General features: G+C 51.0%; 7 protein-coding genes across 7 annotated transcripts; 3 read left to right on the top strand and 4 right to left on the bottom strand.

Moving 5' to 3' along the window:
- Nucleotides 1-145: 145 nt before the first annotated feature.
- On the top strand, nt 146-1,615 carry DEU56DRAFT_977087 (uncharacterized protein; the record flags this gene model as incomplete). Its single annotated transcript, XM_041359633.1, has 2 exons — nt 146-1,443; nt 1,527-1,615. Exons 1-2 carry the CDS (start codon nt 180-182, stop codon nt 1,613-1,615), a joined length of 1,353 nt encoding a protein of 450 aa, XP_041213879.1. The 5' UTR covers nt 146-179.
- Nucleotides 1,616-12,429: 10,814 nt separating this feature from the next.
- Nucleotides 12,430-14,187, bottom strand: DEU56DRAFT_483793 (uncharacterized protein). Its single transcript, XM_041346448.1, has 5 exons — nt 13,857-14,187; nt 13,608-13,802; nt 13,384-13,555; nt 13,013-13,335; nt 12,430-12,961 (listed from the first exon to the last, which is right to left on the bottom strand). The coding sequence occupies exons 1-5, from the start codon at nt 14,094-14,096 to the stop codon at nt 12,458-12,460; spliced, it is 1,434 nt and encodes a 477-aa protein (XP_041213878.1). The 5' UTR covers nt 14,097-14,187; the 3' UTR covers nt 12,430-12,457.
- DEU56DRAFT_775310 (uncharacterized protein) lies at nt 14,178-16,233 on the top strand. Its single transcript, XM_041351646.1, has 6 exons — nt 14,178-14,487; nt 14,542-14,774; nt 14,831-14,856; nt 14,905-15,532; nt 15,588-15,751; nt 15,801-16,233. Exons 1-6 carry the CDS (start codon nt 14,253-14,255, stop codon nt 15,919-15,921), a joined length of 1,407 nt encoding a protein of 468 aa, XP_041213877.1. The 5' UTR covers nt 14,178-14,252; the 3' UTR covers nt 15,922-16,233.
- A 175-nt stretch (nt 16,234-16,408) lies between these two features.
- DEU56DRAFT_483656 (uncharacterized protein) lies at nt 16,409-18,596 on the bottom strand. The gene is made up of 3 exons (XM_041346446.1): nt 18,526-18,596; nt 18,135-18,468; nt 16,409-18,080 (listed from the first exon to the last, which is right to left on the bottom strand). The coding sequence occupies exons 2-3, from the start codon at nt 18,158-18,160 to the stop codon at nt 16,574-16,576; spliced, it is 1,533 nt and encodes a 510-aa protein (XP_041213876.1). The 5' UTR covers nt 18,161-18,468; nt 18,526-18,596; the 3' UTR covers nt 16,409-16,573.
- Nucleotides 18,597-20,753: 2,157 nt separating this feature from the next.
- Nucleotides 20,754-21,440, top strand: DEU56DRAFT_483705 (zf-CSL-domain-containing protein). The gene is made up of 3 exons (XM_041346447.1): nt 20,754-21,016; nt 21,066-21,341; nt 21,404-21,440. Exons 1-2 carry the CDS (start codon nt 20,834-20,836, stop codon nt 21,264-21,266), a joined length of 384 nt encoding a protein of 127 aa, XP_041213875.1. The 5' UTR covers nt 20,754-20,833; the 3' UTR covers nt 21,267-21,341; nt 21,404-21,440.
- A 986-nt stretch (nt 21,441-22,426) lies between these two features.
- On the bottom strand, nt 22,427-23,808 carry DEU56DRAFT_727130 (uncharacterized protein; the record flags this gene model as incomplete). The annotated part of the gene is made up of 3 exons (XM_041347962.1): nt 22,427-22,808; nt 22,858-23,597; nt 23,644-23,808. The coding sequence occupies 3 exons, from the start codon at nt 23,806-23,808 to the stop codon at nt 22,427-22,429; spliced, it is 1,287 nt and encodes a 428-aa protein (XP_041213874.1).
- Nucleotides 23,809-24,529: 721 nt separating this feature from the next.
- Nucleotides 24,530-25,516, bottom strand: DEU56DRAFT_720955 (uncharacterized protein; the record flags this gene model as incomplete). Its single annotated transcript, XM_041347687.1, has 1 exon — nt 24,530-25,516. A coding segment is annotated over one exon (987 nt), but the record flags the coding sequence as incomplete, so codon positions are not given.
- Nucleotides 25,517-27,074: the final 1,558 nt, after the last annotated feature.

Raw genomic sequence — 27,074 nt, 5'->3', positions numbered from 1 at the left:
GTTGTCGCGGGAAAGGCATGAAAAACAAGGGATTGAACAAAATATACATAGTGACTGCATTGACGACTCACTGTGTTTGGGAATGACAGTCACAGCTTGGTCGCTGGATCGCGGAATTCGAATTTTGGTTGGTTCAAACGATCCCTCAGTGAACTTCGTTTCATCTTGAAGACCGCATCATGTTTTGGTACGCTATCAGACTCAGGAAGATACGGAGACTCTCACATCGCGTAATAATGGTCATATTTATCTGTGCTACCGTGATCTGGCTCCGGTCGACTTCAACACCAGTCTCGAGTCCTACTAGTAAGAGCGCCGCCTGGGCTGTTGCAGAAGAAATACTGGACACATTGGATGTTGCCGTGGATGACTATATACGCTCTACGATGAATGCAGAGGATAGCTTCTCGTCACGCCTCCTCAAACAAGACGCGGCTGCTCAAGAACTCCTACGATGTTTCTCTACCCTCTCTCAATTCCGTTCATGCTCCTTGTCACAACAGGCCATTAACCCGACTTCCGCATCGCCTGTCCTGCCATCGAGACAGTCACTCTCATCGGATGACACTCAGATCCACGACTTATCTGATTCTTGCATCAAGCCCATCTCGTGTTTGTGCTCTTCCCTCACAGGAAAGAGACTGACCATGGTAGGCGGCGAGCATGTATACCGTTTCCACAACTTCCTCCTTGACAACCAGAAGAGGTCCGAAAGAAAACGATTCTCATGCCTCGGGAAGGAGTTCTGTACTCACCATCATCTATGTTTGCGTGCCGCCAGTAACAATCCCGTTTTTAAAGAGGGGCTTGTTCGCTATATCCGTTCACCATCCGTCGAAGAGCTCGTGCAAACTGGTTCATCGCTCGTTAATTACGTCTTGTCGGATACCCTTCTTACCTTGCCCGACCCAGAAGCGTCAGAGTATTCCGTCCCATACATCCATGCCTTCAGCGGCGTAAGGTCCCACGAAACGTACTGGCTAGCTTCAGCGAGGAAAGCAGACATCCTTATACTGGGACGGGGGCCGTTTAGCGCACCGCCTTCAACGTATACAGGGAACTGGTCATTCCTTTCAGACTTTCCGTCTTATATTGGAAGTCATCATGAGAAGATCCCTTCATACGCCGTACCGAACTCCCGTCAGATTGTGGATGCTGCAGTACATGCCACTCTTTCAGTATTTCTCCCTGAGGTCCAGCGGACGCTAGACGCACTCCGCGCCAATAATTGCTTCAACAGAAAAAAACAAGTCATATGGTTGGTCAGCCAGCCGCGGTGTCCTGGGTATGGTCCGAAAAACGCTCTCCTTCGTTATTTCCTCCCCAATGGACAGCATAAGCCATCGCCGGGTGACTTGACAGCAGTTCTCCTTCGCCACCTTGCAGCTCTATCGACCGATGGGCCCCTAGAAGACCCCTGGACACTTTACTACAACGTTCAAGGTATGTCATCTAGTCTAAATCTAGAATTTAGCGTGCGTCGTTGTCGACAGTATGAATTCATCTCATCTCCTTCATGCGTTCAGTCTACCTACAAGACCGTCTCCTTCGTCAAGTTCTGCCACGCTTCGGAGTTCTCCTCTTGCAGTTGGAGAATTTTGTTGAAGCTGCTTAGGGTGTTGCTGGACTTCAGCTTCGGTGTCGAGGTTCACACACATAACGGGCGACTGCTTCTATTTTCTACAGAATCATGAAAAGCGACGACAATAATTAGTAGTAAAAGAGAGGTCACGATGACGAAGTGACGACGCTAGATAACAACGCGAACTCAGTCGTGAGCGGAACGACTGTATTAATTTACCATACCTAACAACGCGAACTATAGCGTATGTTAGTAACGTTCTATGTGAGTAGCTATTGTACTCACCTCAGTCGTGAGCGGAACGACTGAGGGAGAGATAGGAACCGAAGACGGTAAGTACTCTAATACCCAAATATACACAAACATCGCTGCCGAGGCTCGTTAATGATCTCAAAGATCGACACTCCCACTCGAGCGAGGCAGTAAACCGAGGGCTTCTGTGAACCTTTGGTGTTTCTCTTTAGGCAGTGCCTTCGTCATGATGTCGGCGACCATTTCGCCCGTAGGACAATAGTCAACGACGGCCCATTTTCGCTCGTTCACAACTTCTCGCACATGATGATACTTCCGGCCAATATGTCTCGTCCGTGCTCGATAACCCGGGTTTTTCGTAAGGGATATGGACCCTTGGTTGTCGGCCAGGAGCAGTGTGGGTTTCTGCTGGGTATAACCCAGCTCGTCCATGAGTTCACGCAGCCATGTGAGTTGCTGCGCTGCGTTCGAGAGCCCGATATATTCAGCCTCGGTGGACGACAGAGCAACCAACCCCTGCAGTTTGCTGCTCCAAGATATAGCTGCGCCTCCCATGAGAAACGCATAACCCGACGTTGATCGTGATGTGTCGACGTCTCCACTCCAGTTCGAGTCGGAGTAGCCGTAGAATATGAGTGCGTTATCACGACGTTTGACGGGCGAGAAGGTGAGTGCTAAGTCTTTTGTACCCCGAAGGTAACGCAGGACACGTTTGGCAGCTACCCAATGCACCTTGCCTGGGTTTCCACTGAAACGAGCCAATGCTCCCACTGTATAGCAGATATCTGGACGAGTGGCCACCATCGCGTACATCAATGATCCAATGATGTTCTTGTACGGCTTTCCTTGCATCTCGAGCCACTCATCAGAGTTTGGCTCGGGCGACTGTGCATTTGAAAGTACCAGGCCAGGGTCCATGGGTGTCGCGACTGGCTTGCAATCTTGCAATCCATACTTCTGAAGCATTTTCAGGATGTATTGTCGCTGCGACAAACTGATGGTCCGCTTGGCTCGGTCCCGTGTGATTTCGATGCCCAGCAGATGCTTGGCTTCACCAAGGTCGTGCATTTTGAAGAGTCGCAGAAGCCTTCTCTTCATCTTCTCGGTGAACTTTAAACCTTTTGCAGCTACGAGTAGGTCATCGACATACACGGCAAGAAAACAAACGCGCCCCTTCTTATCACGGTACACATACAGGCAGTACTCGGCGCTGATTCTGATGAATCCGATCCCGACGAGCGCCTTGTGCAGCGTGACGTTCCAGACATAGCCGGATTGGGGCAGACCGTATAGTGCACGACCAAGTGCCCATACGTGGCCCGCAGGACAGTACACACCATCGGGCGGCATGACATACACCTCTTCCTCGAGTTCACCATTGAGGTAAGCGGTGGATACATCTAATTGATGTAGCTCAAGGTCTTCTTCAGCTGCTATATCGGCAATCACCCTCACAGCTTCCATTCCCAGAGTTGGCGAGTAGCTTTCTTTGTAGTCTGTCCCCTTCTTCTGGTTGTAACCTTGTGCTACGAGTCGAAGCTTGTATCGTTCGATCTCGCCCTCAGCGTTGACCTTGATTCGCATCACAGGCTTCACACCAATGATTTTGGTATCCTTTGGACGAGGGACAACACGAAATACTCTCTTCTCCTTCAAGGATGCTAACTCTTCGTCCAATGCGGCCTTCCACAACGTTGCGTCTGGTCCATCAAAAGCTTCCCGAAGGGTCCTTGGCGTTTCGGCAGCCTTTGGGTCACTTTCAGCGAGGGCAGCCATGTGACAGTGAATGTCGTTGGCTAGGAACAGTTCTTCTGATTCCGACGCGAGTTCAGTTAGTGGACTCTCTGGAGACCCGAGTACATCAACTGTGGCTGGTTTTGGCCGTGCTGACACCTCAGCTAGAGTTTGGTGATTGGGAGTTGAAGGGATTCTTATCTGATTGGCTACAAGTTGGGGTGTGCGAGCTGGTGGTTGTATGTTTCGGCGTTCTCGTCGTTGCGCAATGGGTGCGTCGTCAATGTTGACCGGATTCGTTGACACCTTCGACAGTTGGCGAACACGTTTCGTGGGTCTTTCAGACTTTGCCCCTGGGCTGGTGTTCTTGCTGAGCGGTACGGCTATGGGATCATTGTTGTGAGCGACATCATCATCTGCTTCTGGGACTGGGTCATTGCCGGAGTTAACAGATTCTAAATCTGCGTTCAGCAGGTCATCAGGCACCCGTTCTACCAGAAGGTCTGGTGATCAGAGGCGAGCGGGGACGCGAGAGAGCGGGAAAACTAGATAGATTATCTCAGTCTGTATAGAATGACTCAATACAATGTATAGTACCTAGATAGATTCTATGGAACGAGTTAGCCGCTTGGTATAATGTAGGGGGGGGAACATAAGCTTACATCTCAGTCTGTATAGAATGACTGAGATGCTCGGACGGATAGAGTCGTGAATTTAAGTAAAGTAGCATAGTGATGAAAAATATATGGTAGCATACGACCTTGACACTTTGTATCGTCGGCGCGATGCCCGACGTCAAACGTCGTCATCCAACTGCGCTCGCAATGTCTCAGCGTGACGTTTACGACGTCACCTGTCCGGTATTCGATCCGGAGTCCAATACTCCCCCTCGAGCGCTGTCGAGGTGCATGAGATGGCGTAGCTTCTGGAGCCTAGGACGAGGGAGGGCCTTGGTGAACGCGTCCGCGATATTGTCATCTGTGGGACAATAGGTGAGGCTGAACGTGCCGTTCTTGACGTGAGTTCTGACGAAGTGATAGCGAAGATCAATGTGCTTGGTGCGGGAATGAAACTTGTTGTTGGAGGCGAGGGCTATGGCTGCCTGGTTGTCGCAATGGATGGGCGTTGGGAGAGTAGGGGGATCGTATAGCTCGTCTAGCAGAATCTGTAGGTATAGGATCTCTCTCCCGACAGTTGTTAGCGCAATATATTCGGCCTCAGCCGTGGATAACGCAATGATAGGCTGTTTGCGTGCGCTCCACGCGACTGGCCCACCGTTGAGTAGGACAACGTATCCTGAGGTGGAGTGGCGATGCGTCTGGGACGCCCAATCAGCGTCTACGTATGCTTCCAGACCACTGTCTGTCCCTCCAAGGGTGATACCGTACTCAGAGGTACCCTTCAGGTAGCGTAGTACGCGTTTTGTGGCCTCCCAATGAGCAGTTCCCGGATTTCTCATGAATTGAGAGAGTGTCGCTACGGAGAAGGCGATGTCGGGGCGTGTGCTGGTAGCTGCGTACATCAGCGACCCGATGGCACGCTGGTAGGGTACGTCGCGCATGGCTTCCAGCTGGGCGTGGGTGGCAGGGCACTGTGCATCCGACAAGTCAGCTCCAGGCTCCATTGGCGTCTGGCTGCTCTTGGCGTCTGTTAGGTAGAATCGCTGTAAGATGGTGTCAATGTAAGCGTGCTGCGACAGAGTGATGGTGCGTTCGAGACGGTTACGCTCGACCTTAAGGCCCAGCAACCAATTGAGTTCTCCTAAGTCCGAGATTTCGAAGTAGTTAGTGAGCTCGCTCTTGAACTTCACGATGTGGCGTAGGTGCTTTGAGGTAACTGCCATATCGTCGACGGATACAGTGACGACCGTGTGTTCTTCGTCCACGCGTCTGTAGTACACTGCCTGATCGACCTGTGAGCGCTTGAAGTCCATCTTCGCGAATACTCCTGCTAATTCCTCAGACCACTCAAATCCTGCCTGCTTCAACCCTGGTAAACTCCTCAACAACTTCAAGACCTTCTTCTCGTCTCCTTCCCTCAAGTAACCCGGTGGGGCCCGCATATAGATGTCTTCCTTCAACTCCGCGTAGAGGTAAGCGCTCTTTATGTCCACTTGATGTATTTCCCAATCTTCTTGTGCAGCCATCGTGAGGACGGTCCGTATGGTGGACATATTCGAGGTAGGGGCGAACGTATCGAAGTAGTCGATCCCGAACTTCTGGCGTTGACCGTTTGCGACTAATCGAGCTCGGAGTTTCAGCTTCTCACCGTTTGGTCCTCGTTTTGTCGCCAAGACGTAATGACACGGTATGAGGTTCGCGCGTGCCGGTAAGTCAACGATCTCCCACGTGCCTAACTTCTCGAGTTGGCTGATTTCATAATCGATCGCCTCTTGCCACTCAATTGCATCAGGCCCGTTCAAGGCCTGCTGGTAGGTGACCTCTGGCTCTACTGCAGCGAAGGCATATTGGTGGGTGAGTACTTCTTCGTCGATGAAATCTGACTCTGCAGGTTCAAATACCTGCTCTGCTGCAAGCGTGGCTCGCTCCCCTTGCTGCAAAGACGCATAGTATCCAGGAGGAGGTCTTGCACGTGTCTCGCGAGGTGCTGATGGTTCTGGAGTTGGGATGAGTGGTGTTGGCATTGGCGACGGAGACGGTTGGGTAAGTGGTGTTGGCATTGGCGACGGAGAGGGTTGGGCATGTGGTGTTGGCATTGGCGACGGCTGGGCGCTATTAGTAGTGGACTCCCCCTCGCCCAGCGTTACATCAACAACGGCTGGCGTAGGGACGAAGGTGAGGTTTCTTTCCACTGACACACGCCTCTTCGCTGACCAAAACACCCTGTACCCTTTACTTTCAGCATCTATCCCCACGAACACTGCCTCCTCAGCACGCGCTTCAAGCTTACCGGCATGCTCAACATGCACCAGCACCTGGCATCCGAACTCCCGTGCCCTCGAAAGATCTGGGGGCGTACCATGGACCAAAGCATAGGGCGTCTGGCCTGGTATCGACCTGGATGGAAGACGGTTCTTCAACCACACGGCATAACTGATTGCCTCCGCCCACAGGAACTTTGGTAAGTCCTTCGCGATAAGCATAGCACGAGCGTGCTCTACTAACGTCCGGTTTAGCCTCTCTGCGACCCCATTCTGCTGCGGGGAGTCGTGGACCGTCAGCTCACGACTAGTCCCACGGCTTTTGAGGTGGGCTTCGAACTCTGTGGAGAGGTACTCTCCCCCTCGATCAGATCGAAGGGTCTTGACGTTGCGACCGTGCTTGTTGGTGAGTCGTGCCTCATATGCCTTGTACGCTTCTAACGCCTCGCTTTTGTGCTTCAGGAACGTCACTTGCGTCTCGCGGGAGAAGTCGTCCGTGAACGATATGTAGTAGGAGGACCCTCCAATGCTCGTGGTCTGCGCTGGACCCCAAAGGTCACTGTGCACGACCTCACCGTAAGTACTCGCCTTCCTCGTTGCCTCCTTTGGGAAAGGGTGATGTGCTGACTTTGCTTTCACACAGGCATCGCAGAATTCGTCCTTCGAGGACAGGTCAAGCTGAAGGCCTGTGACAAGTCCGCTGGCAATGGCGTGCTTAACGGCGGGCTGGGCTATGTGCCCCAGGACTTTGTGCAGCGCATGGACGGTGAGTTTGGAGTTCGCCACGTTGGCGTATTGGTGCTGACGCGTCGCATCCACCACGTATAGACCTTCGACTTGTGGGATTTGGGCGATGAGGGTGGAGTTGGGGGCAGGTGAGTATATTTTGCAAAACTTCCCTTCGAAGTGCACTGCTAACCCTGCCGCAGTTATGCGATTCGTGGCGATCAGTGTGAACGCCATACGTGGGGCGTGCAGTGCGTTCTTCAAGGTCACGGTACTGCGCTTGTCTCCCAGTGGTAAGTCGATCGTGACGTCTCCCCTTCCCACTGCGCTAATCTTGGAGCCGTCTGCAGTGTGAACGTCTTGGGGCGGGATGGGGACGTAGTTCGTAAACTTCGCCCGATCGGGGCAGAAGTGCGATGTCGCTCCCGAGTCCATTATCGCACCACGACGATCTGGAGGTACGTTTAGTCCTTCCGCTATCCCAGCTAAGTCTGACGTTGCCGCGAAGGCATAGTTATCAGCTGCTGGCTTGTCCGTTGCCGCATTAGCACCTTGCTTTTGTGGCCGTCCTCCCCTCCTTCTATGGTGAGGGGGGCGCTGTCCCTCTTTACCACCCCCTGGCCTCCAACACTCACTCTTGTAATGTCCCTTTCGCTCACAATTATAGCACGTGGCGTCAGGGTTGGATGAACTGGTAGTGCGGCCTTTGTTCTGGGTGGTATTGGCGGATAGGGCAGAGTTAGTGCCCTTCTTCGCGGGGCGTCTTTCGGTGAGGAGCCTATGCTCATACTCTTCGCTAACGACATTCATTAATTCGTAGGGCGATAACGGCTTCTGCGCGATCTTCGCGGCAGCGTTTATGGAGGATAGCAAGGGTCGATACGATTCTGGGAGCGAGCCGAGCGTGATCGCGTAGAAGTCGCGGTCTTCTATATCGGCCCCCATGCCCGCTAGGGACTCTCGTAGACGGAGTAGCTCGCTAAAGTGAGCTTTAACGTCTCCATTCTCGTCGCATCTGACCTCTTGTAGGCGTCTACGAAGGTCAATCTGAACCAGCTCAGTTTTGCCTTCGTGGATATCGCGTATCTCCTTCCAGATTCTCGCAGAGCCCTCGAGCTTCTGCACGCGCAGTAACAGTCGATCAGTGATCGTACTGAACATCTGCTGCTTGACGAGTGAGTCTTTCTGGAAGTACTCATCCGTTTTCTTATCTAATTCGTCCACCTCCGCTTCCGTAGCTGGCGAACCGTCTGGCTTCGACAGGGCGCTCGTCTTCGGATCGATTTTGAACGGAGTCGGTTGTACTGCTCGACCGTCGACATAACGCATCAAACCTCGGGCAGCAATCGCAGTCAACATTCTCTCCTTATAGGTAATCCAATTGCTGCCATCCTCGGCTAGCTTGGGGACGTTGAATAGTGCGGAATTGGTGCTGGGGAGCGCGGAGTCCATGGTCGAGGCAGGGCTCATAACCTCTGGTGATCAGAGGCGAGCGGGGACGCGAGAGAGCGGGAAAACTAGATAGATTATCTCAGTCTGTATAGAATGACTCAATACAATGTATAGTACCTAGATAGATTCTATGGAACGAGTTAGCCGCTTGGTATAATGTAAGGGGGGGAACATAAGCTTACATCTCAGTCTGTATAGAATGACTGAGATGCTCGGACGGATAGAGTCGTGAATTTAAGTAAAGTAGCATAGTGATGAAAAATATATGGATAGCATACGACCTTGACACTTTGTATCGTCGGCGCGATGCCCGACGTCAAACGTCGTCATCCAACTGCGCTCGCAATGTCTCAGCGTGACGTTTACGACGTCACCTGTCCGGTATTCGATCCGGAGTCCAATAGAAGGGACTGTGGGTGCGTCGTCACGTCTCCTTCGCCAGGTACTGGTTGCTCCCACTCAATGGGCTCCATAGGGTCACCTTGCAGTTCAGGTGCCGTTCCGGGGCTTTCGTCGAAGACTACATGCCTGGATTTGAACAGTTTTCTGGTCACTATGTCCAATAGGGTGTATGCCTTGGAGGCATACTCGTAACCGAGCAAAACGCATCGACGGGCGTGAGGGTCGAGCTTCGAGCGCTGGTCTTTTGGTATTAATGAGTAGGCTTTGCAACCAAATGGACGTAGACCTGAGACATCAACTTTTCGACCAGTGAGCTTCTCGAAAGGTGTTTGGCCCTTGATTCCTGACGCAGGGCTGCGTGCAATAAGATACGATGCTGTACGAAACGCGTGGGACCAATAAGTTTTCGGCAGCCCAGAGTCGATTAGCATTGCAAGTGCACGATTTGCAAGCGTCTGATTCATTCTCTCTGCGAGTCCATTCTGTTCAGGAGTGTCGGGAGCAGTTGTCTGATGAACAATCCCGCTGGAACGAAGATGCGTCTCAAAATCGTGCGAGATATACTCTCCTCCATTATCTGTACGGAAGATACGGACCCAGTTGTGGGAGAATTCGACCTGTTGCAGCTTGGCATTGTGCAAAGGTTCGACTGCTGCTTGCCACTCCTTGAATTTGGTCAGGGCCTCACTCTTGTGCCTCATGAAGAATATCCACGGGTAGCGTGTGTGGTCGTCGATGAATGTGATCCAGTATCGGAAACCCTCAGGTGACTGTGGTGTGATAGGTCCGCCCACGTCTGAGTGGATCAAGGCCAACGGGGCTGCAGCAGTTTCCTTTTGGTGCTTGAATGGGAGTTTTTTCATCTTTGCCTTGACACAGCTCTCGCAGAAGGTTTCCTTGCCTGTTACTGATGTAATACCTTGCAAATATCCTTTCGCCACCATGCGCTTGATGCTGTCGTGGTCGACGTGACCGAGTCGGCGATGTAGCACATTGATGTCGGTTGCAAGGTGAGTCGACTCGTGGTTGTCAACTATTGCTGTGATAGGTTCCGAAATGAGACGGTACAGGTTGCTGTGCTCTTCGCCTTCTGCAACAATTAGGTTGCTCGTTTTGTCTCGTATCTCACATGTTGGACCATCGAATGTGATACAGTGATGACGTGCCAGTCGTCGCACTGACAGTAGCGTGACTGCGAGGTCTGGGGCATACAACACATCTTTGATGGTCAGGTGACGTCGTTCACCCTGGAGGTGTTGCACGCATTGCACAGAGCCTACTCCCACTGCTTTGATGGTGGAGTCATCACCGAGGTGGATAAGGACAGGTTTGTGAAGTTTTCGATAGGTGGACTCGATGAACCAGGTTCTGTGCGGTGTCATGTGGCGAGAGCAGCCGGAGTCAATGAGTATGTCCTTGGAACGACGAGTGTCATTATTCATGCCCGCTGCCAGCACATACAATTGAGCACGTTTCATTAATGTCTTCGTTATATAAACACGCTCGTTATTACGACGGTGCTTTGTACGGGTATGTTGTGCTTTCTCGCCCCTGGTCTGTGTCTCGACAGTGTCCGAGTCTGATTCATCTGTGTCTGTGTCCGTGTCCGTATCTGCCTTGTTAGCCTTAGTCTTGCTCGTCTTCTCTCGCTCCCGCGGTTTCCGCTTCCGCTTCTTACGCTCCTTCTTCATATCCTTCAGATCTCTGCAGTCTTTTGTGGCGTGGCCATGCGACTCGTGGTAATCGCAGTATTGGCCTTGGTCACGAGCTCCACTCGTACCGGCATGGGTATTAGCAACGAGGGCAGACGAAGATTCTGGAGGTGTCGAGCTCCCCTTCATGAGTAAGGATTGTGAAAGCAGTCGAGTGGAGACGGTTTCGAAAGTGAGTGTCGAACTGGCAGGGAGTGATTGGAGCAGTGATGTTGTGAACGTTTCCCAGATAGGCGTAGGTGGCAGTGACGTCAGCACGAGGAATGCTTGCATCTCGTCGGCGATTGCTTTTCCCATTGCTACGAGTTTACGGTTGTCGGCAGCGAAGGTGGCAATGTGTTCCTCCATCGACGAAGTGTCAATGTACTTCCGACCCATCATGCTTTTGAGCGTGAAAAACGCGTTTAGCCCCGGGTTAGTCCCTTGATGGACTTTCTCAAGTTTCTCCCATGCATCTTTGGCGGAAGTCTGGTCTGCGATGAGATCCAGTTTCTCGTTGCTGACGTATTCGATGATGATACCGAGAGCCTTGTCATTCCGAATCTTCCAAGTGTCGGAGGGGGCAGACGTGACTGAGGAGGTGGCAGATGGAGTTGTAGCACTCGTCGATGCAGACGCGGTGGGGGCAGCGGGTGACGTCGTGCTGGCCTGCGGTGCTGATGGATCAGGGTCTTCACCAGATACAGTGCCCCAGACCTTTTCCCGCTGCAACTTTCCTCGGATCCGGATCTTCCACGTTGGGTAGTTATGTTCGGAGAGGATGGGAACATTGGTCGTCACTGACTCAACGCCCATCGCAGGTTCGTGGAGGGTCGTTCAGTGTAGATTACCTACTAGACTTGAGCGGCCTCAGGGCTCATAACCTAACAACGCGAACTCAGTCGTGAGCGGAACGACTGTATTAATTTACCATACCTAACAACGCGAACTATAGCGTATGTTAGTAACGTTCTATGTGAGTAGCTATTGTACTCACCTCAGTCGTGAGCGGAACGACTGAGGGAGAGATAGGAACCGAAGACGGTAAGTACTCTAATACCCAAATATACACAAACATCGCTGCCGAGGCTCGTTAATGATCTCAAAGATCGACACTAGATACGATTTCATCGAGGATAGATGTGAGAACTGGCGGGTCATCATAGAAGCAACGCACATGCCGGGAGCCCAGTACCTACAATTTGATCAATCATTTGCAACTACCACCTCCTGATCAGAGCTCGAGTACAGACTCTCTAGTGCTCTCTAGTGCGAGGAAATATATCTGATTGCACTGAACAGCATGTCACACTACACGAGTTCGAAGAAGGCTTCCTCAAACCTGACGATAAATTTCTCGTATTGCCCATGCAGGCCTAGACTCGTGACCAGTCGAAGTACCTGCAGACCTGAATACATCTTTCAGCTAACGTTTAGGTGGAGCAAACCTGGGCGATAGTAATACCACATAGTAGAAAACGCGGATGGACCCATGGAATCCATACGGCTAGGATAGGGATGGAATACATGCATAGCGAACACTTCTTTTTGCAAGCATATACACCATTCCTACCCTCCATCCCCTTTTATTGCCCAGACTCCAGAGAAAACACACATCACCTTCCCACATCAAGAAGGGTACGAGATGGAAACACCCAGAAGCTGGGCAGGCTGGGCATTGATACTGTAGACAGGGCGTCTCCCCGTGAGAAATATATCAAGGTCTCAGAGCGCTCTCTAGTTGACCCCTCTATGCGATCTTACCCAAGAGTCTACCTTACTCTTGTCCCCAACGAGTCCATGCTCGGCCTTCAAATGCCGGCGAAGATCATATGCGCGAGTTAAAATGTGCTCGCAATGCGCTGAAGAGCTGGAAAGCGGAGTATCCGGAGGTGATAGCAATAAACCCTCGACGTTGGGGTATGGACACCGTATAGTTTTTGATGTTGGCATGCGACTGCGGAGGGAGTAAGCATGTCCAGTGATGCGGTCAATGCTTAGGTGTACCGCCGAGTCTGCCGGATCATTGTCGGGACAGTCAGTGTCCGTATCCGTGGTTGTGGCGTCGTCTGATTCGGACGGATCTGTAAGAGATTGATCACTCCTCGTGCTATGGATCTTGGCCAGGTGCCTTTCGAGGAGATGTTTATAGCCAAAGGCACTGGAACAGTGTTGATGCGGGCAGACGTGATTTCTGTGGCCCAGATGAATCACGTTGTTATGCGTCGTGAGGGCTTTTATCTGCGCGTAGCGTTAGAATTGATCGAAAGAATCATGCCCCGACAATCATACAGATTTGAATTCCTTCCCGCATTTGTCGCATTTCCAGTCTCTGCCCACTTCTCCGCCGCGTCTGCGTTTGCGAGGAAATTCAGTCGCACCTGATGGTTCTACGTCTGCGAGAACAGCCTCTAACTCTTGTTGCTCATGTAATTTCTGATGGGCGCGTAAATTATGTTGGGAAGCAAAGGGTCGTCCGTTGCATGAAGGGTGCATGCATGTCGGAGGATGTGCCTCGCGAATGTGAGTCTGGAGGGACGTCCATGTTGGGTAATATGTAGGGTCAGTGTTGGATGAAGGTAAGCAGTTTGGGTGTGCACACGTGTAACGTTTATCTGAACGAATCATAAATCATCGTGCATGGACGTGAAGATGGTACGAACCGTCATGAGTCTTGATGTGACCTCTAAGCTTTTGATTCGTATCGAACGATTTGGTGCACCCTGGGTGTGTGCACATATAAGGTTTCGTGCCTGGGGGTGCGTGTACCTGGCAAGTATGAGAGCGGAGCTGATGGTGCTTGGCGAACACCTCATCGCAGCCCTCTACCAAGCACTGAGATGACAAAATTGGTGCCGATGACTGAGATAGTAAAGAGACCACACACAGCATATGATTTAGCCCCGCTGTGCGTATTTTCATGTACCTGGAGGTGCTGGAGGGTCCAGAATCGTTTCTGGCAGATTGCTGATTCCGTACATACATGAGGGCGTTCTGACTCGGGAAGATGGCTTTTTGCGTGTGCTTGAAGATGGGATTCGCGCAGATAAGACTTTTGACAAGTGGTGCAGACGTAGGGACGCTGTTCGAATTGATTAGCAAACAGTGGGCGTAAAACGACACCAGGCCACGTCACCTCTCCCGTATGAGATCGTATGTGCTCTTCTAGCCTACAAGCTTTGGAGTAGGATTTTGTGCATCCAGAATACGTGCAAGGATGGCGCCTTTTCTGTGAGGAAGGCTCTGGGGTATCGTAGACGGCAAGATTTGCGGTTGAAGTCGATGGCTCGGGTTGTGGACTCATAGAAATATGCAAAATATATCTAGTGGCCTTGCGTTTCCCAAGGACTGTCGTCGATGACAGCGATAGCGACATTCTGATAGGCACGCTGCAGATAGGCACACCTATAGAAGCTAGTGGGGCAGAACCAAGTTGCTTTACATCTATTTGAAAGAAGAAAGAAGAACTTATATTATTTTTACCTTTCGGGGTTTGGGCGCGCTCAACTTGTTCCTGCCCCGCTCAATACTCATGCACAGTCTGTCGGCGCCAACACGAAGAGAGGCCGTCCTACTCATCCTCGTATTCGTTTCACTCTTATGGTTCTCAAGATCAGGCTATGATACGACCAGAGTCAGATTCTGGAATGACGATAGGTCAGACGTGTCCATTCCACGTCCTTCAGCACCTCTTGTGCCTCGGAGGGCCCGAATAACGTGGTCAAACGGGCGTGTACCAAATACTCGTGTAGTATCTCATGTTCCTGGTATGTTCACTATCGTCGTCGGCTTTGTGTCCCAGGCTCACTAGCCTTCTATAGGATGGACTATTTTTGATAACCTCTTTGTTTTGAACGGCACCGTTTTTGTCGTCACGGATTTCCCATCGAGTATTCCTGATCGTCTTACCATCACTTCCACCGCCGTGGAAATCAGCAATGGCGAAGAGGCTGTAAATACACGAACACCAGGGAACCGCGAGATGCAAGTCGTTTCCACTGATGAAGCTCAAAAATTATTCGGCTCCAGTGCTGAGTCGATTGATGGCGTAACAGTGAGTAATAAGAATCATCGTAATATCTGCTAGCTGCTCAATGAATGATACCTCAGTGGCTCATCAATGATCCTCCTCAATTGTAAGTTTCAGGGGCTAGTCACAAACTAGAGCTCATTTCCAATGCCAGCATCACCCACTATTATCACTGGTCGGCTGAACTCTTTTTCGGGTTCTGGCGGACGTATTCGTCATTGGACACTTCCATAGACGAGATGGGGAAATCTACGCTTCCCGCTCTCCGCCGAATATTCTTTCCGCATGCTGATGCGGATCATTGGAGGGACTATGCTCTGATGAACCAATGGGTCCTACGCAGCGCCTTCCCCTCTTTGACGGCAGAATACATATATGACTGGGAAGACCGAGCAGCCATGGGCCGTCCAATGATGTTGGACCGCGTAATCTTTACTGACCGAGCTGCCGCCATGCATGGCCATCATTTCTTGAGCACCGGGCGAACGGCATCAGAGCCGTCCGCTTTACCTGGCAGTGCGCATTGGTGGAGTACCATTCGTGCGAACGTCATCCGCGTTTGCGGGTTGGACTCGAATGTAGTGGGTGATATGGCACAGACGCCTGTCATCACGTACGTATCACGTCAAGAGTGGGGCCGACGTATGCTCATACAGGAGGACCATGAACGTCTTGTGGAGGAACTGTATAAGCTTCGTGACCTGTATGGGTACGAGGTGAACGTTGTTAGCATGGATAAGCTTTCCCGAGCCGAGCAGTTCACTCTCGCAGCACGAACCACAGTTTGTGCTGGTTCTTATATGTTGTTTTGGTATGACTGACGACGACGTTGCACAGATCATGATGGGTGTCCACGGCAACGGACTCACGTCGCTGGTTTGGATGAGGCCGTCGCCTCGAGCTACGGTAATGGAATTTTTCTTCCCTGGAGGTTTTGCACAAGACTATGAGTACACCACTCGTGCGCTTGGCATGGTGCATTACGGGTTCTGGGATAACGAGTGAGTTGGGTCTATTTTGTCGCGCCATTTTCGTCTGAGATCACTGCAGGTACTTTACGAGTCCTGGAACCCCGGAGATGGCGTATCCTGAAGGGTTCCAGGGAACGAACATTCCTATAGATGGAGCTGTTGTGGCAAGATTGTGTCATGAGAGGCTTCTGCTCCAGTGAATTTTTTCTCGCTGGAATGGTCTTTTGATGAATTGGTGATAGAAAATAGAGCAAGTTGGATTTGCTCGGACGTGGATCATGTTAGGCTGCTTTGTTATACGACTGGGACTTTTGTAAAGAGTACTAGTACTTGGCGTATTAATATTGTAAGGAGTCTTACTCCTTTATGCCCCGATTAACACTTGACACTTTCAAATCTTCAAGTTTCGCTTACTTGTATGTTACAAGCCCAGCCTTGACCACATTGACGTTGTGTGACTGTCACTCGCCGGGTGACAAAGTCGGTCTGTCACACCTCCACTATCTGAGACTGTCATTTCTGCACCAATTTCGATGATTCAACTGTGTAACACTATACAATAAGCGTACAATTATATGTGGTGAGGCAAAATATTTTATTGAGGCAGAATTGTGTGTGTTGCGAAGTGTCCGAACCAGTGGTTGTCCGAAGTTGTGGTAGCCGATAGTAGTAGAGCCTTTGGCCAGAGCTAGACTACCTTTCGAACGTAGGTAATTATGCTGTGACCAAGGACTTTCCTCACGCAATGCAGCCGAGTGACGGAATTCCTGAAGTTGCCTTGTACATAGTATCTCAACGCCGAGTGCTTTCACTAAAAGTAAGATGGCATATGTGTTTGTATCAATAAACGATTCACTCAGTCCATGACTCAACTCTCAGATCTACCAACGCACCCAGCTTTCCAAGCTGCTTCACCACCTTCCTAGTGTCAGATGCGCGGTAACCCGTTGCATCATTCACAATTTTCCTCATGACAATCAAATCTCTAGCGTCCTCCTTCACCCCGGCTCGTTGGAGCCCGTAGCGGATAACCACCGCGGGCAGGGAGAGTCCACACCCGCGCCGAAGGCGCAGCCACTCATAGAGCTGTGGGAGGTAGTGGAACTTCGTCATAGGGGGCATCTCGATTATCAGATGCTGCAGGCACGGCCATAGTGGCGGCGCTTTCTCGTCGTATGATTCCATTACGAGGTGATCAGCGATCTCCCGAACATCATGGTCAAGCACAACTTCTGTCACATTAGGAAACGCAGTAAAGATAGAGCGCATGTTCTTCCCCGGCCCATGGATCGACTGGAGCATGTTTTTCATCGTCAGCTTGCACACAGACGGGAATTTCGGCGTCTCGTCTTGTCCGAGGAAGAATGCTGGTGAGGAGAAATCGATAAGACCATCTTCCTCCCATGCCAGCGAATCACCGTGGACTGCGAGGTGATGTAGATTCGGGGTGGCAATGGTTTCAAGGATGCTACTGAGATAGGCTGGTTTCTCTGTGCCCATAATGACACTGAGAGTTCGGAGAGCAGGAAGTATGACAGGGTCTACTTCACCGTCCGTTTTTGCGTGCTCCACCAAAAAGACCCGTCGATGTACCTCGAGGGAAACGAGATTTCGTGCACATGACAAGAAGTTGCGGAATGTGACAAGGCTGTTTGAAGCGGGAGTGTGGCTAAATTGACGCAAGAAGTTGAGACTGAGATGTGTCAGGGATGATGCATCAAAGTGCCCAGGTAATATGTTTGAGTCGCATCCCTCCCATTTCAACATCTTCAGCGAGGGGGTGTATGTGGTCGATAGAAACTGGAAGGATTCCTGCAACGAAGTGATCCAACCACTGCTGTGACAGATGATCTCGACCTCATTCAGTACTGGTGCGTGAGGGAGACCCAGCTCTGACAGCACAAAGTCGAAGAGGCCTGAATGATTGTCCTTCTCATTGATGATTTTGAGGCTCCTCCATCTGTGGCTGCACTCCCGCAGCACTTGGAGGCACGTCTTGGCTCCGTCAAATACCAGAGACCAACCAGTTTGGCCCCATGGGTCGGGAGGCTTTGCAACATATATGACAACGTCAACTAGCGCATTCGCAGATCTCATCACATTCCTTTCGAGATGTTCCCTGGAAAGGGCGCCGAACTTTGTCATCATGTGCAGGCGCATCCAGAAACGAGAGGTACTGAGAACAAGTGACCGCCATCCACGACAAACACTCGCGAGTGCCACGCAATCAAGGCGCAGCTGCTCATCGACGCCATAAATATCGTCTGCGACGACCTGAAAGATGACGAGGAGGAGGTCATCTGGCAAAACTGAGATCGAAGAGATATATTTTGCCTGAGAGGAAAATTTGACCATTCTGCTGCATGACAGCGACTCAGCTTGGGAAGGAACCACGGGGAGGAAGTATGCCTACCTGGTTTTGCGAGATGGGTGATACATGAGTAGTTAGTACCATGATAACCCGAGCTTTTGAGCTGGCGGACTTAGCAGAGGATGGGAATGTCATCGCGAGAATCGGCTGGTTCGGAGGGGAAAATTTTACAGACTGCCATCAACTTGGAGCTTGCTCGGTTGCGGCACTGTTGGCAGAACCTTCAACCTATGGTGATTTACGCGTAAGTCTATGTCTCATGTTGGCGTATGAAACTTGAATTTCGCTGTATTGTGATCCGATATGGTAGGCTCAACGTAGTATTTCACCCAGATTTAAAACTCAAGATCTCCGGCAGTATTTGCGTATTCGACAACTGCGAGGTCCGGAATCAGTGACGGCGACCGCGGCAGTTTTGTAACAGGGCACTCACTGGTTGGTTTGAATGAAAGTGGCCTATTGCAAGTTATTTCGCAGTGTTTTTTCAACTGCGGGGTAATAGTCTGAGTGATCTGCGAGTGGCAAATGGTTCTGACCTAGTGACAGTCTCGAGGGCAACGTCCGGTGGCAGACACGTATGTTAAAAAACTTGTAGAATACAGTAGGATGTTCCCGGAGCAGCGAAATTCAAACTCCAGACTTCTATCTATTCCACGCCCTCTTAGGAGAAGCATGATGTTTGAATTGATGGGATACACACTGATTCGCATGAATATTATATCGCCTCCAAGTATCGAAATGACCGCGGCGGGGTAGGGGCGCGAAATTTCACCATTTGGTCGTGCGGTTTAATGATGCCCTTTCATGTCGAAATCGGGTGAAATAGCAACAGGATTAGGGAGAACTGGAAAAAGACATCTAAGATGCGACGTGTCACCAAGAGACACTCGGGGAAATATTTGTACAAGCTCACCTCAAATGTAGGAGGCTTTGTCGTAGGAGACAGCGCTACTAGCAGTGTGAATTCTGGCCACGCAGGAGCTCGGAGGTTCGATGTTGGTGTATCGACGGACGTGCCTCAGACGGTTTGGGTGTCACAAGATGATGGTATATGTTTATCTTCGTTGACCCACCCACAATTTGGTACAACACTCCTTGGGCCTCAATAATATCAATGTGCTGAAGAAGAAATGATTCAGACTTTAGTGACTCCAAACAAAATCGGAGTCCGCACGCAGCACGACATGTCATTATCAGCGAGCCCCGGAAACACCGCCACCAGCCGCCTCAATGGCTAGCCAGAGGCGTCGCCTTGACATGCGGAAGGAAAAGACCAGCAAATTTCAAAGGGTCATTTCGGCAAAAATGTAGGGGCGAAGCAGCATATGATGTCATCCAGCTCCACATTAACGTAGAGCCGAAGCTCAAGCGCAAGGCTGAGCGCTGAGGCTACAGGAGTTCGGACCTGTAATTATTCGATGAATACGAAGGATTGCGTGTATCTTGAGAAGCGCAGTAACCGTGATGAGCTCACATCTAAACGATGTGAAGACCTGCCTCGCTGGCAATTGTATCCACCACATGCGGTGTGCGTGCACGTATCACGCTATTGAATACTTTAGCTTTAGCACGCAGACACGGGTAGAGCTGGGTAGAGGTGGTCCAACCGCCACGGATCGGTGCGAGACGGGATTCTGATGGAGTTTGAAATCTCACGGTCTACTTCGGCACCTTTCGGATTTAGTATTTGATAGTCGCATTTGCAATATTTGACTGTTGAATAAGTTCGAACGGTCTCGCGTGGGTGGTTATGTGATGATGGCCAAATCAACAAGTCAACAAGCATGATTATCTTTGTAGGTTTGTTGCACATTCAGTACTCTGCTCCGAGCCTGTTCCCTGAATTCTACCGCGGGAGAAGACGGGATTATTTGCTGCAATGTGCAAATATTGATTGTGTTAGTATACGTGGCGGCCAAGAATGTAAAATTCGCGTTTCCATTGTGATTGTTATGCATGCTTTATCTGCATTCGCCTGCGATCTATCCAAGGGAGACGTCCGTGGTCGGTCCATCTCTTTCGTTTTCAAACGTAAACCTTTCCCACATCATCGTGGCCAATCCATCCCCAAGTAAAGGCAGCGACACGCAGAATCATCGCAGATAACAGACTTGGTCAAGTAGACCTCTTATTCCGAAATTAGGCGCTCACAAGATTAAGAGTTCTTCCCGAGGGTACCTGGACAGAAGAGAAGGATGTCCTTCTTTATAGACGGGCTCTGATCTAATTTGAATTTGAATTGCAAAGCATTACATACCTACGAGATAAGACGGTGAAAATTTGAATCATTTTGAATCGTTCGTGGATGTCGAGGCGCAAGCAGGTACTGTTATCCTATGGACTAGGCTAAGTTCTCTCCACCTCCACCCCCAGTGCCTTCACAAGATACTTAATGTACGGGGGTTTACACTGTGGTATCATCTTGATTCTTGAGCACTTGAAAGGTTGTGTCTCACCTGTCAGCGTTGTGCCATTAATGCAACTAAGATTCAGCAGACCCATCATTCGCGCCGAGCTCGGGAGTCAGCGGAGAAGGACTGATCACGAGCAAATTGACGGTCCAGCACAACGAAGACACATTCTTCGACCGACCGTCTATTGAGTCAGGGGTGTCACGTGATTTCTACAAACAACACGTCAACACTTTAAAAGTGTTGTGAAGTTTGCACGTGCCACAGACACAAGTCATACTTACTTTCACCAAGTCGAGTCTCGACCAGCTATCTAGCAACGAACCCTTCATGGGGGCTTATTACGACGAGATCGAAATTGAAGATATGGCATGGGATGAGGTAAAAGGCGTCTACCATTACCCCTGCCCCTGCGGTGACCGCTTCGAGATCTCTCGCAAGCAGCTCACCAACTGCGAGGATATCGCGACCTGTCCAAGTTGTAGTCTGATCATTAGAGTTGTCTATGATCCGGTACGTTATGTGGATCTTCTTCAGTGAGATGTACCAACATGAGCGACAGCTTGATTTTGAAGACGAATCTCCAGATGACGAGGGGTCTGCGTCGGAGGAAAGTGAAGAGCATGATGAGGATGATGATGATGATGATGATGATGATGATGATGATGATGATGATGACAGCGACGCAGACCAGTTCGAGGATGCTCTTGAGAATCTTTCTCTGACTGAGCCACCGGCAGCATTGGTTGCAGCAGCGGCATGAGAGATTAATTTCCTCGCTCATTCCGTCTCGCTGATCTTGCTGGATGATATTTTATGACGCGCAATATTAATGCACGTACGTCTTCAAGTATCCTCTATGAACGTTCTTACTTAATCATTACTCATCTTCAACACTAGTACTCTGTCAACATAAAATCTTCTTTACGAAGCGCATTGTCATCGACCGACATTAATGAGAATCAGTTTTATTCATAGCGCGCATACAAGGGTAACATCATTTCTCATTCTATCGTTCTGCTGCACCTTTAAAACGCTGGATCGTAGGGTTGGCCGTTGTTGATCCCATTTTGCTCTTGACTCTTTAATCTAGCCTTACTCCGCAAAAATTGACATACTTTGGGTATCATTATACGTGGTTCTCGGGCTTTCCCTGAGATCGACAAAGTCTTGTAACATGCGATATTGAAGAACGCATGCGCAAGACTAAAAAAAGTGATACAGTAGTGCTTGAAGCTTGAAAGTAAATGGAATGTTGATTTAAACACGTACAGCTTGCCCGAGTTAAGGCCGTTGGTCAAAATTACGCCGCTAGATGAGACTGCCAATAAGCTAGGTTTGCGGATCGCAGCGCCATCATAAGATATTAGATTATTCCAGTCGGCAAGCAAAGCTTTCTTTACGGTCAGTCGTATGCAGCTCGAGACTCGGCACATGGCTTCAGAGCAAACAATAACACACCCCCAAAATCCTTCATGTGGTCAGTTCGGCATACACGCCTCCGGAGTTGGAGCAGCAAGTTGCTCTAGCTGCGCTGCGACTCAGGATTCGAGCATGGCCTGGCTTTTCCTTCAGCCCAAATTTAATGAATCTGAGCACTGGCTAGAAACCGTCCCAGTATGTCTCCATTACGCTCCCCTCTGCGATCGAGTTGCCGTCTGTGCATTAGTCAGAATGCATCACTCCACCAAACGCAGTGCATAACTCACGACAGATTATTGTCGTATAAATTAAATACGAGGCGTAGCGGTGCGTGACGCTGCAGCAGTGCTTAGTATTCATAAACGCAGGATATCTCATAGTGATGGAGTAATGGTATCCAAGAAAAATGGTATTCCTCCTAATCCAACATACATAAGTCCATGGCCTACATCGATCCATCACCACCATCGTCACCAACCAAGCAAAGCGACTCACCCACCTCTAACTACTCGGTGTATCAACCGATGGCCCATCATCGCACCCAGCCTTCTCATCGCCTTGCGGATTCACTTTCTCCCACTCCTTCAGTGCGCTCTCGAGGCCCTCCCACACTGCCTGACCAAGATGCACGCCCCCCAACTCCCCATCATCTGGCACCTGCGCATCAGCAGTATTTGCAGTTGCAGGACTCGGTATCCGCAGGTTAACGACGGCGCACTCGCGATAGAGTGCACCTGCCTTGAGCACTTCTTCTGGAGCATCTGTGCCTTGGCGAGCATTGCTCTTGAAAGGCGTTGGGAGAAAGAGAACGTGCAGTACGGATTGTATAGCATTCGTCGTGGATTTTGAGACAAGGCGGAGGAGGGGCTGAAGGAGCATATACCTGAGGAATCGTCAGTATCTAGGTATTCGAGTCAAGTGAAGACTCTGACAGAACGATGCCGAACGTGGATTGATCCCGTCCCCGAACTGCATTTAATAGCGGTGCGATGGTATCTGATCTAGAGAGCCCGGGACACACGGATATGGCGACGATGTTGGACTTTTGCAACTTGTCGCTGACGACGTGAATGGTGGAGTCGTCTGTCTTGGGTATTTGCCCACCTGTCGGGAGTGCGTCGAGGACACGCTGGAGGTGGCGGGTGAAAATGACCGTTTGAAGGGAGCGCCAGCCTTCTTGGTGGAAAAGTGGAGATGATGGAGGTAGCTTGGACGTTGGGGAGTAAGTGGGTGCGGCGGCGGCGTAGAAAGGATTGACGACATTGATGATTCGTATGTCGCGTTCGGTGGGTGCGACGAGGAGTATGGGAAGGAGAAGGGTGAGAATCAAGAATGATGCCAGTGAGGCGTTTTGTCTCTCCTGAGTTAGTATAACAGGATCCTGGCGACCGATCATGGAACCTAGCTGTTTGTACTCGTGTGCAAATATGATAGCGTCCAGTCTGGTCTCTTTTGCTGTGAGGAAGCGGGAGCAGAAGGAACGGACAGAAGAAGCGGATGTCAGATCGCATTCGTCTGCGAATATTTGGTCGTTCTTGGTGGTCGATCGCAAGATGTTTATGAGAATCTCTATTTCAGGGTCTTGAATTGGCTTGGGTGAGAGTGCGATGATATGTGCACCTCGCTGAGCAAGGTTTTGCATGAGCGTTAGGCCTAACGGAGTGAACCCTCCCTGATCAAGTGAGTAATGGGGGTACATGTGGGGGTAGCATACGTACTGTGAGGAGGACTACCCTGGCATGCATATCCCGTTCACGGTTTGTCGTGCGCCCTTGTGCAAATGCGCGAACCACTACGATGACAAGGATAGAAATGAACGCGTGTACATAGTATTTGGATGGGAGCACTGCATTGACCGTTGCTGCAAAGACTTTGAGTACCATGGCGAGGTTTCGCGAGACCTATAAATTATGCAAACAGTAGTAGTGCTGTCATTCGCTCTGAGGAAGTTCAAGGATGAGGGGAATATCGTTCCCGGGTACTGCTTTTGGTTGCGGATTCGCGGAGTATCAAAAGCTTCCTGTTCGCAGTTGCTCTCAGCCACTGTCTGATAACTGTACTCCAGTACTTGTTGTCCCCAAATTGCTAAGTTTGATTGATCCTTGTATGCAAGTGGCCCTCTGAATAATTACTAACTCATGCGCGAACTGGCGCGAACCGGATAGTACTTAACTGCAGGTGGAACAAAGTGCTTCGAATGATGGGCTGTTCTATGCTCTTGAACTCAAAGAGAGGGCGCCAAGAAATTCCAAAAGAATTAATTGTTGTGACAAGCCAACTAAAACGTGAGATAATCGATCACAACCAACATAGTGACAACGAAGGTATTTGGGGAAAAACCCGCAGGGGTTTTCGGCTGAAACAGACAATAAGGACCTAGACAAAGATGGGCAAGTATGAGCTGTGTATCCCAAGTGACTAGGAGCCAGTCGACGCAACAAGCACATGCTTGGCCCCCAAACAGAAGGAGAATGGGCAAAGACTCACAAAGTATTAACGTGGCGGGGGCAACGCATATCGCATGAAGGGGTCCAATACTGGGGTGTCCTGCAGATAAGGAGCGAGCACGACAGCGTGCTGACGCAAGTAGAGAATGAACGCATCACTACTCCAGCGTCCCATCACCTTGACAGTGTCGAAAGGCACCCCACGAAGGAGATATTCCAATGTACCACCAATCCGTATGCCATGCCCTTTGAGCACGCCAACCCCAAGACGATCGCCTGCAGTCTGCAAACACTTGAGAAACTGCGAACGAGTGAGAGGCCACAATCCCCCTCGATGGCGCCAACTGAAAAGCGCCGCAGATACAGGGGGGTTGTTGATCGTTAGGTGATTCTGTAAGGCTGCCTGCGGGTCAGCAACACCAGACTGTGCTGCCCAGTAGACGTCCTCACCCGTCGGCGAGGTTTTGGTGCGTGGTAGTCCAAAAACCACGACTTTGAAGCCGTTGCGATCTTCATTGCGACGGATGTCACTAATCTTGACGTGAACGTGAGGGTCGAAGCTAGTGAGAGATGGGACCGTAAATTCGCCGGTGCGAGCCAGAGTGAAGAACGAAGTCGTAAGGCACGCAAACACAGCTGCTGCTAGTGGTTGTGAGAGGTCCATGACCGAGTGCAAGGCCGAGATGAGTTGAATCGTGAATGGTGCACGTTTTGGACGTTTGGAGGTGGGTGGAGCCAGGCGTGCTGCACCGGTCAGTGCAAGTGAGTGTTCAGCTTGATTGCCAGACCAAGGCATCCCATGAACTAAATGCCAGGCCCTGACCGCATAGAAATAATTCTCCAGCGTGGTACCAGCATAAACTCCCGCACACGCGGAAATGAAAGCAAGTAGTAGAAGGGGAGGGGCAGGACACCTCTGATCCTCCGTGATCCCCCGCTCATCACAGAAGACATGATAGACGAGAAGTCCCGACCCATAAGTCTCCCTCGTCCCCGCCGCGTGCGCATGTGAGACGACAGCCAGAATGCGATCAAGATTGTCATCTGACACAGGGACGGGGAGACCTAGACGATCAAGGCGAGAACGTGCAGTGGAGGGGACCCAAAGCCTGAGACGGTCATGAGCCAGACAATGAGGGCGAAGGGGGGAGACGAGTGGGGTTAAACCCACTGGATAAGGGCGAGGAGGACCAGTTGCTATGGGCAGCGCAACATTCCGCGGGGATCGTGTGAAACGCGAGGGAGCGACTCCAGGTGGCACGGAAGGCACGACAGTGGGGATCGCAGGAACGAATGGTCCACGCCCCGTCAGCCACACCTGCAAATGATCAGTCAACCTCGATGCAGGTGGAGGTGCTGATGAGGAACTTCGGCAGATCACCTGGGAGCTCGATTGGGGGGAGCCAAAGCTGTCGGGAGGGGAAGATTCCCCGAGAAGGCTCGTCGGCGGGGTTCTCATGGGTGGGAACATAAGCAAGGTGGAAGGAGGTGTGGTGTGTTCGCGAGTCGAGGAGAGACTGAATTCGCCTAAAGACGAGGTTCGTGGCCCTGTTGCGGCTCCGGCCGTTATGCCAACCATCGACGACCCCACGGTTGTCGCAGTAGACACGGAAATGGTGTTGGGAGTGGGTGGTGTTGGCCTGCAGGAGGGCGTGGACAACGAGCTCAAATCCAACGGCCTCCGCCCATCCAATGTCCCTGGCCCCATCGAGAGTCTGCCATCCAGGCCGTAAACGCCAGGCAAGCCAATGCCCATGGACAACAATTCCAATGCCGACGGTTGAACTCGCATCGGAGAAAGCTGGGACGTCGATGATGGGGAATGGTTGTGGGATCTGCCTTCCAACGAAGGGTTTGTCGAGCTGGTGAGACCACCAACGCAAGTCGTCATGGAGATGGTGGACGGCATGATGTGGCACGAACGGACGTGAACCACAGACGCTAAGCATAGCTTCGAGGGAGGTGAGATACGCTCGTCCGGCAGGAAGGACGAGGCAAGCATGGAGGAGTTTCCCGTGAAGTCGCTGAACATCGAGGAGGAGATGGGTTGGCTCCGCCAGCCAGTCTGCGATCGCACCCAGGTATTTTGTCTTCTTCCCCTCAGCGAGCTGGACGGTGCGTGTTGTGAGACACCAGAGCAAGCCAATATATACCACCCGCGAGGAAAAAGGGACATCTTTTGTTGGTTCCCATGGAATCCCAAGGGGAGAGGACACGTGGTCGATGTCGCCGAAACCATACGCAAAGTCATTCTCACCACGGGCAGAAAACGACGACAAATCCTGTAAAGGAAACCCGCAGTCCTCCGTAAACTCGTCAAAGGATCCATCCTCGAATACTTCACCCTGGTACCACAGACGCCCACCAGTCTGGAATTGACCCGTGAGAGCCAGCCGCGTGTGGAGGGACGAACGTAAGTCGTTATAGCTAGCCAAATACTCTTTCCGCACCCTGAAAAACAAATGGTCGTCAACCCATTTGGTGACGGGCCCAAGACCATGTGCACGCAGCAGATCCAGACCAGCATCAGCCACTCGACCATATGCACCTGCTGAAGGACCCAGGCCAAATGCCGTGCAGGTATCCATGTAGAAAGCATCCTCCGACTCTCGCACCACTGTAGCAGGCCACTGCGAATGATGCAGAGGAACAGTTCTGTACGCCTCTGCAACATCTCTTGTCGCAGCCTGAGAACCGGGCGG

Source organism: Suillus clintonianus, assembly GCF_016758775.1.
Source record: "Suillus clintonianus strain FC179 chromosome Unknown DEU56scaffold_6, whole genome shotgun sequence".
In the NCBI taxonomy this organism is placed as follows: domain Eukaryota; kingdom Fungi; phylum Basidiomycota; class Agaricomycetes; order Boletales; family Suillaceae; genus Suillus; species Suillus clintonianus.
The sequence above is the reverse complement of the archived record's forward strand: the minus strand, read 5'-3'. Positions and strand labels throughout refer to the sequence as shown.

Excerpts from the sequence above, each read along its gene's own strand:
- DEU56DRAFT_483656 (XM_041346446.1), bottom strand. The coding sequence starts at position 18,160 with ATGTATCACCCATCTCGCAAAACCAG. Across the intron at positions 18,081-18,134 it reads CACCCATCTCGCAAAACCAG|CAGAATGGTCAAATTTTCCT; the intron begins GTAGGCATACTT and ends GCTGTCATGCAG.
- DEU56DRAFT_483793 (XM_041346448.1), bottom strand. The coding sequence starts at position 14,096 with ATGTCGCTATCGCTGTCATCGACGACAGTCCTTGGGAAACGCAAGGCC. Across the intron at positions 13,803-13,856 it reads TACGATCTCATACGGGAGAG|CGTCCCTACGTCTGCACCAC; the intron begins GTGACGTGGCCT and ends CAATTCGAACAG. Across the intron at positions 13,336-13,383 it reads TCACATCAAGACTCATGACG|ATAAACGTTACACGTGTGCA; the intron begins GTTCGTACCATC and ends TGATTCGTTCAG.
- DEU56DRAFT_483705 (XM_041346447.1), top strand. The coding sequence starts at position 20,834 with ATGGGGGCTTATTACGACGAGATCGAAATTGAAGATATGGCATGGGAT. Across the intron at positions 21,017-21,065 it reads TTAGAGTTGTCTATGATCCG|CTTGATTTTGAAGACGAATC; the intron begins GTACGTTATGTG and ends CATGAGCGACAG.
- DEU56DRAFT_775310 (XM_041351646.1), top strand. The coding sequence starts at position 14,253 with ATGCACAGTCTGTCGGCGCCAACACGAAGAGAGGCCGTCCTACTCATC. Across the intron at positions 15,533-15,587 it reads CTCTCGCAGCACGAACCACA|ATCATGATGGGTGTCCACGG; the intron begins GTTTGTGCTGGT and ends GACGTTGCACAG. Across the intron at positions 15,752-15,800 it reads TACGGGTTCTGGGATAACGA|GTACTTTACGAGTCCTGGAA; the intron begins GTGAGTTGGGTC and ends AGATCACTGCAG.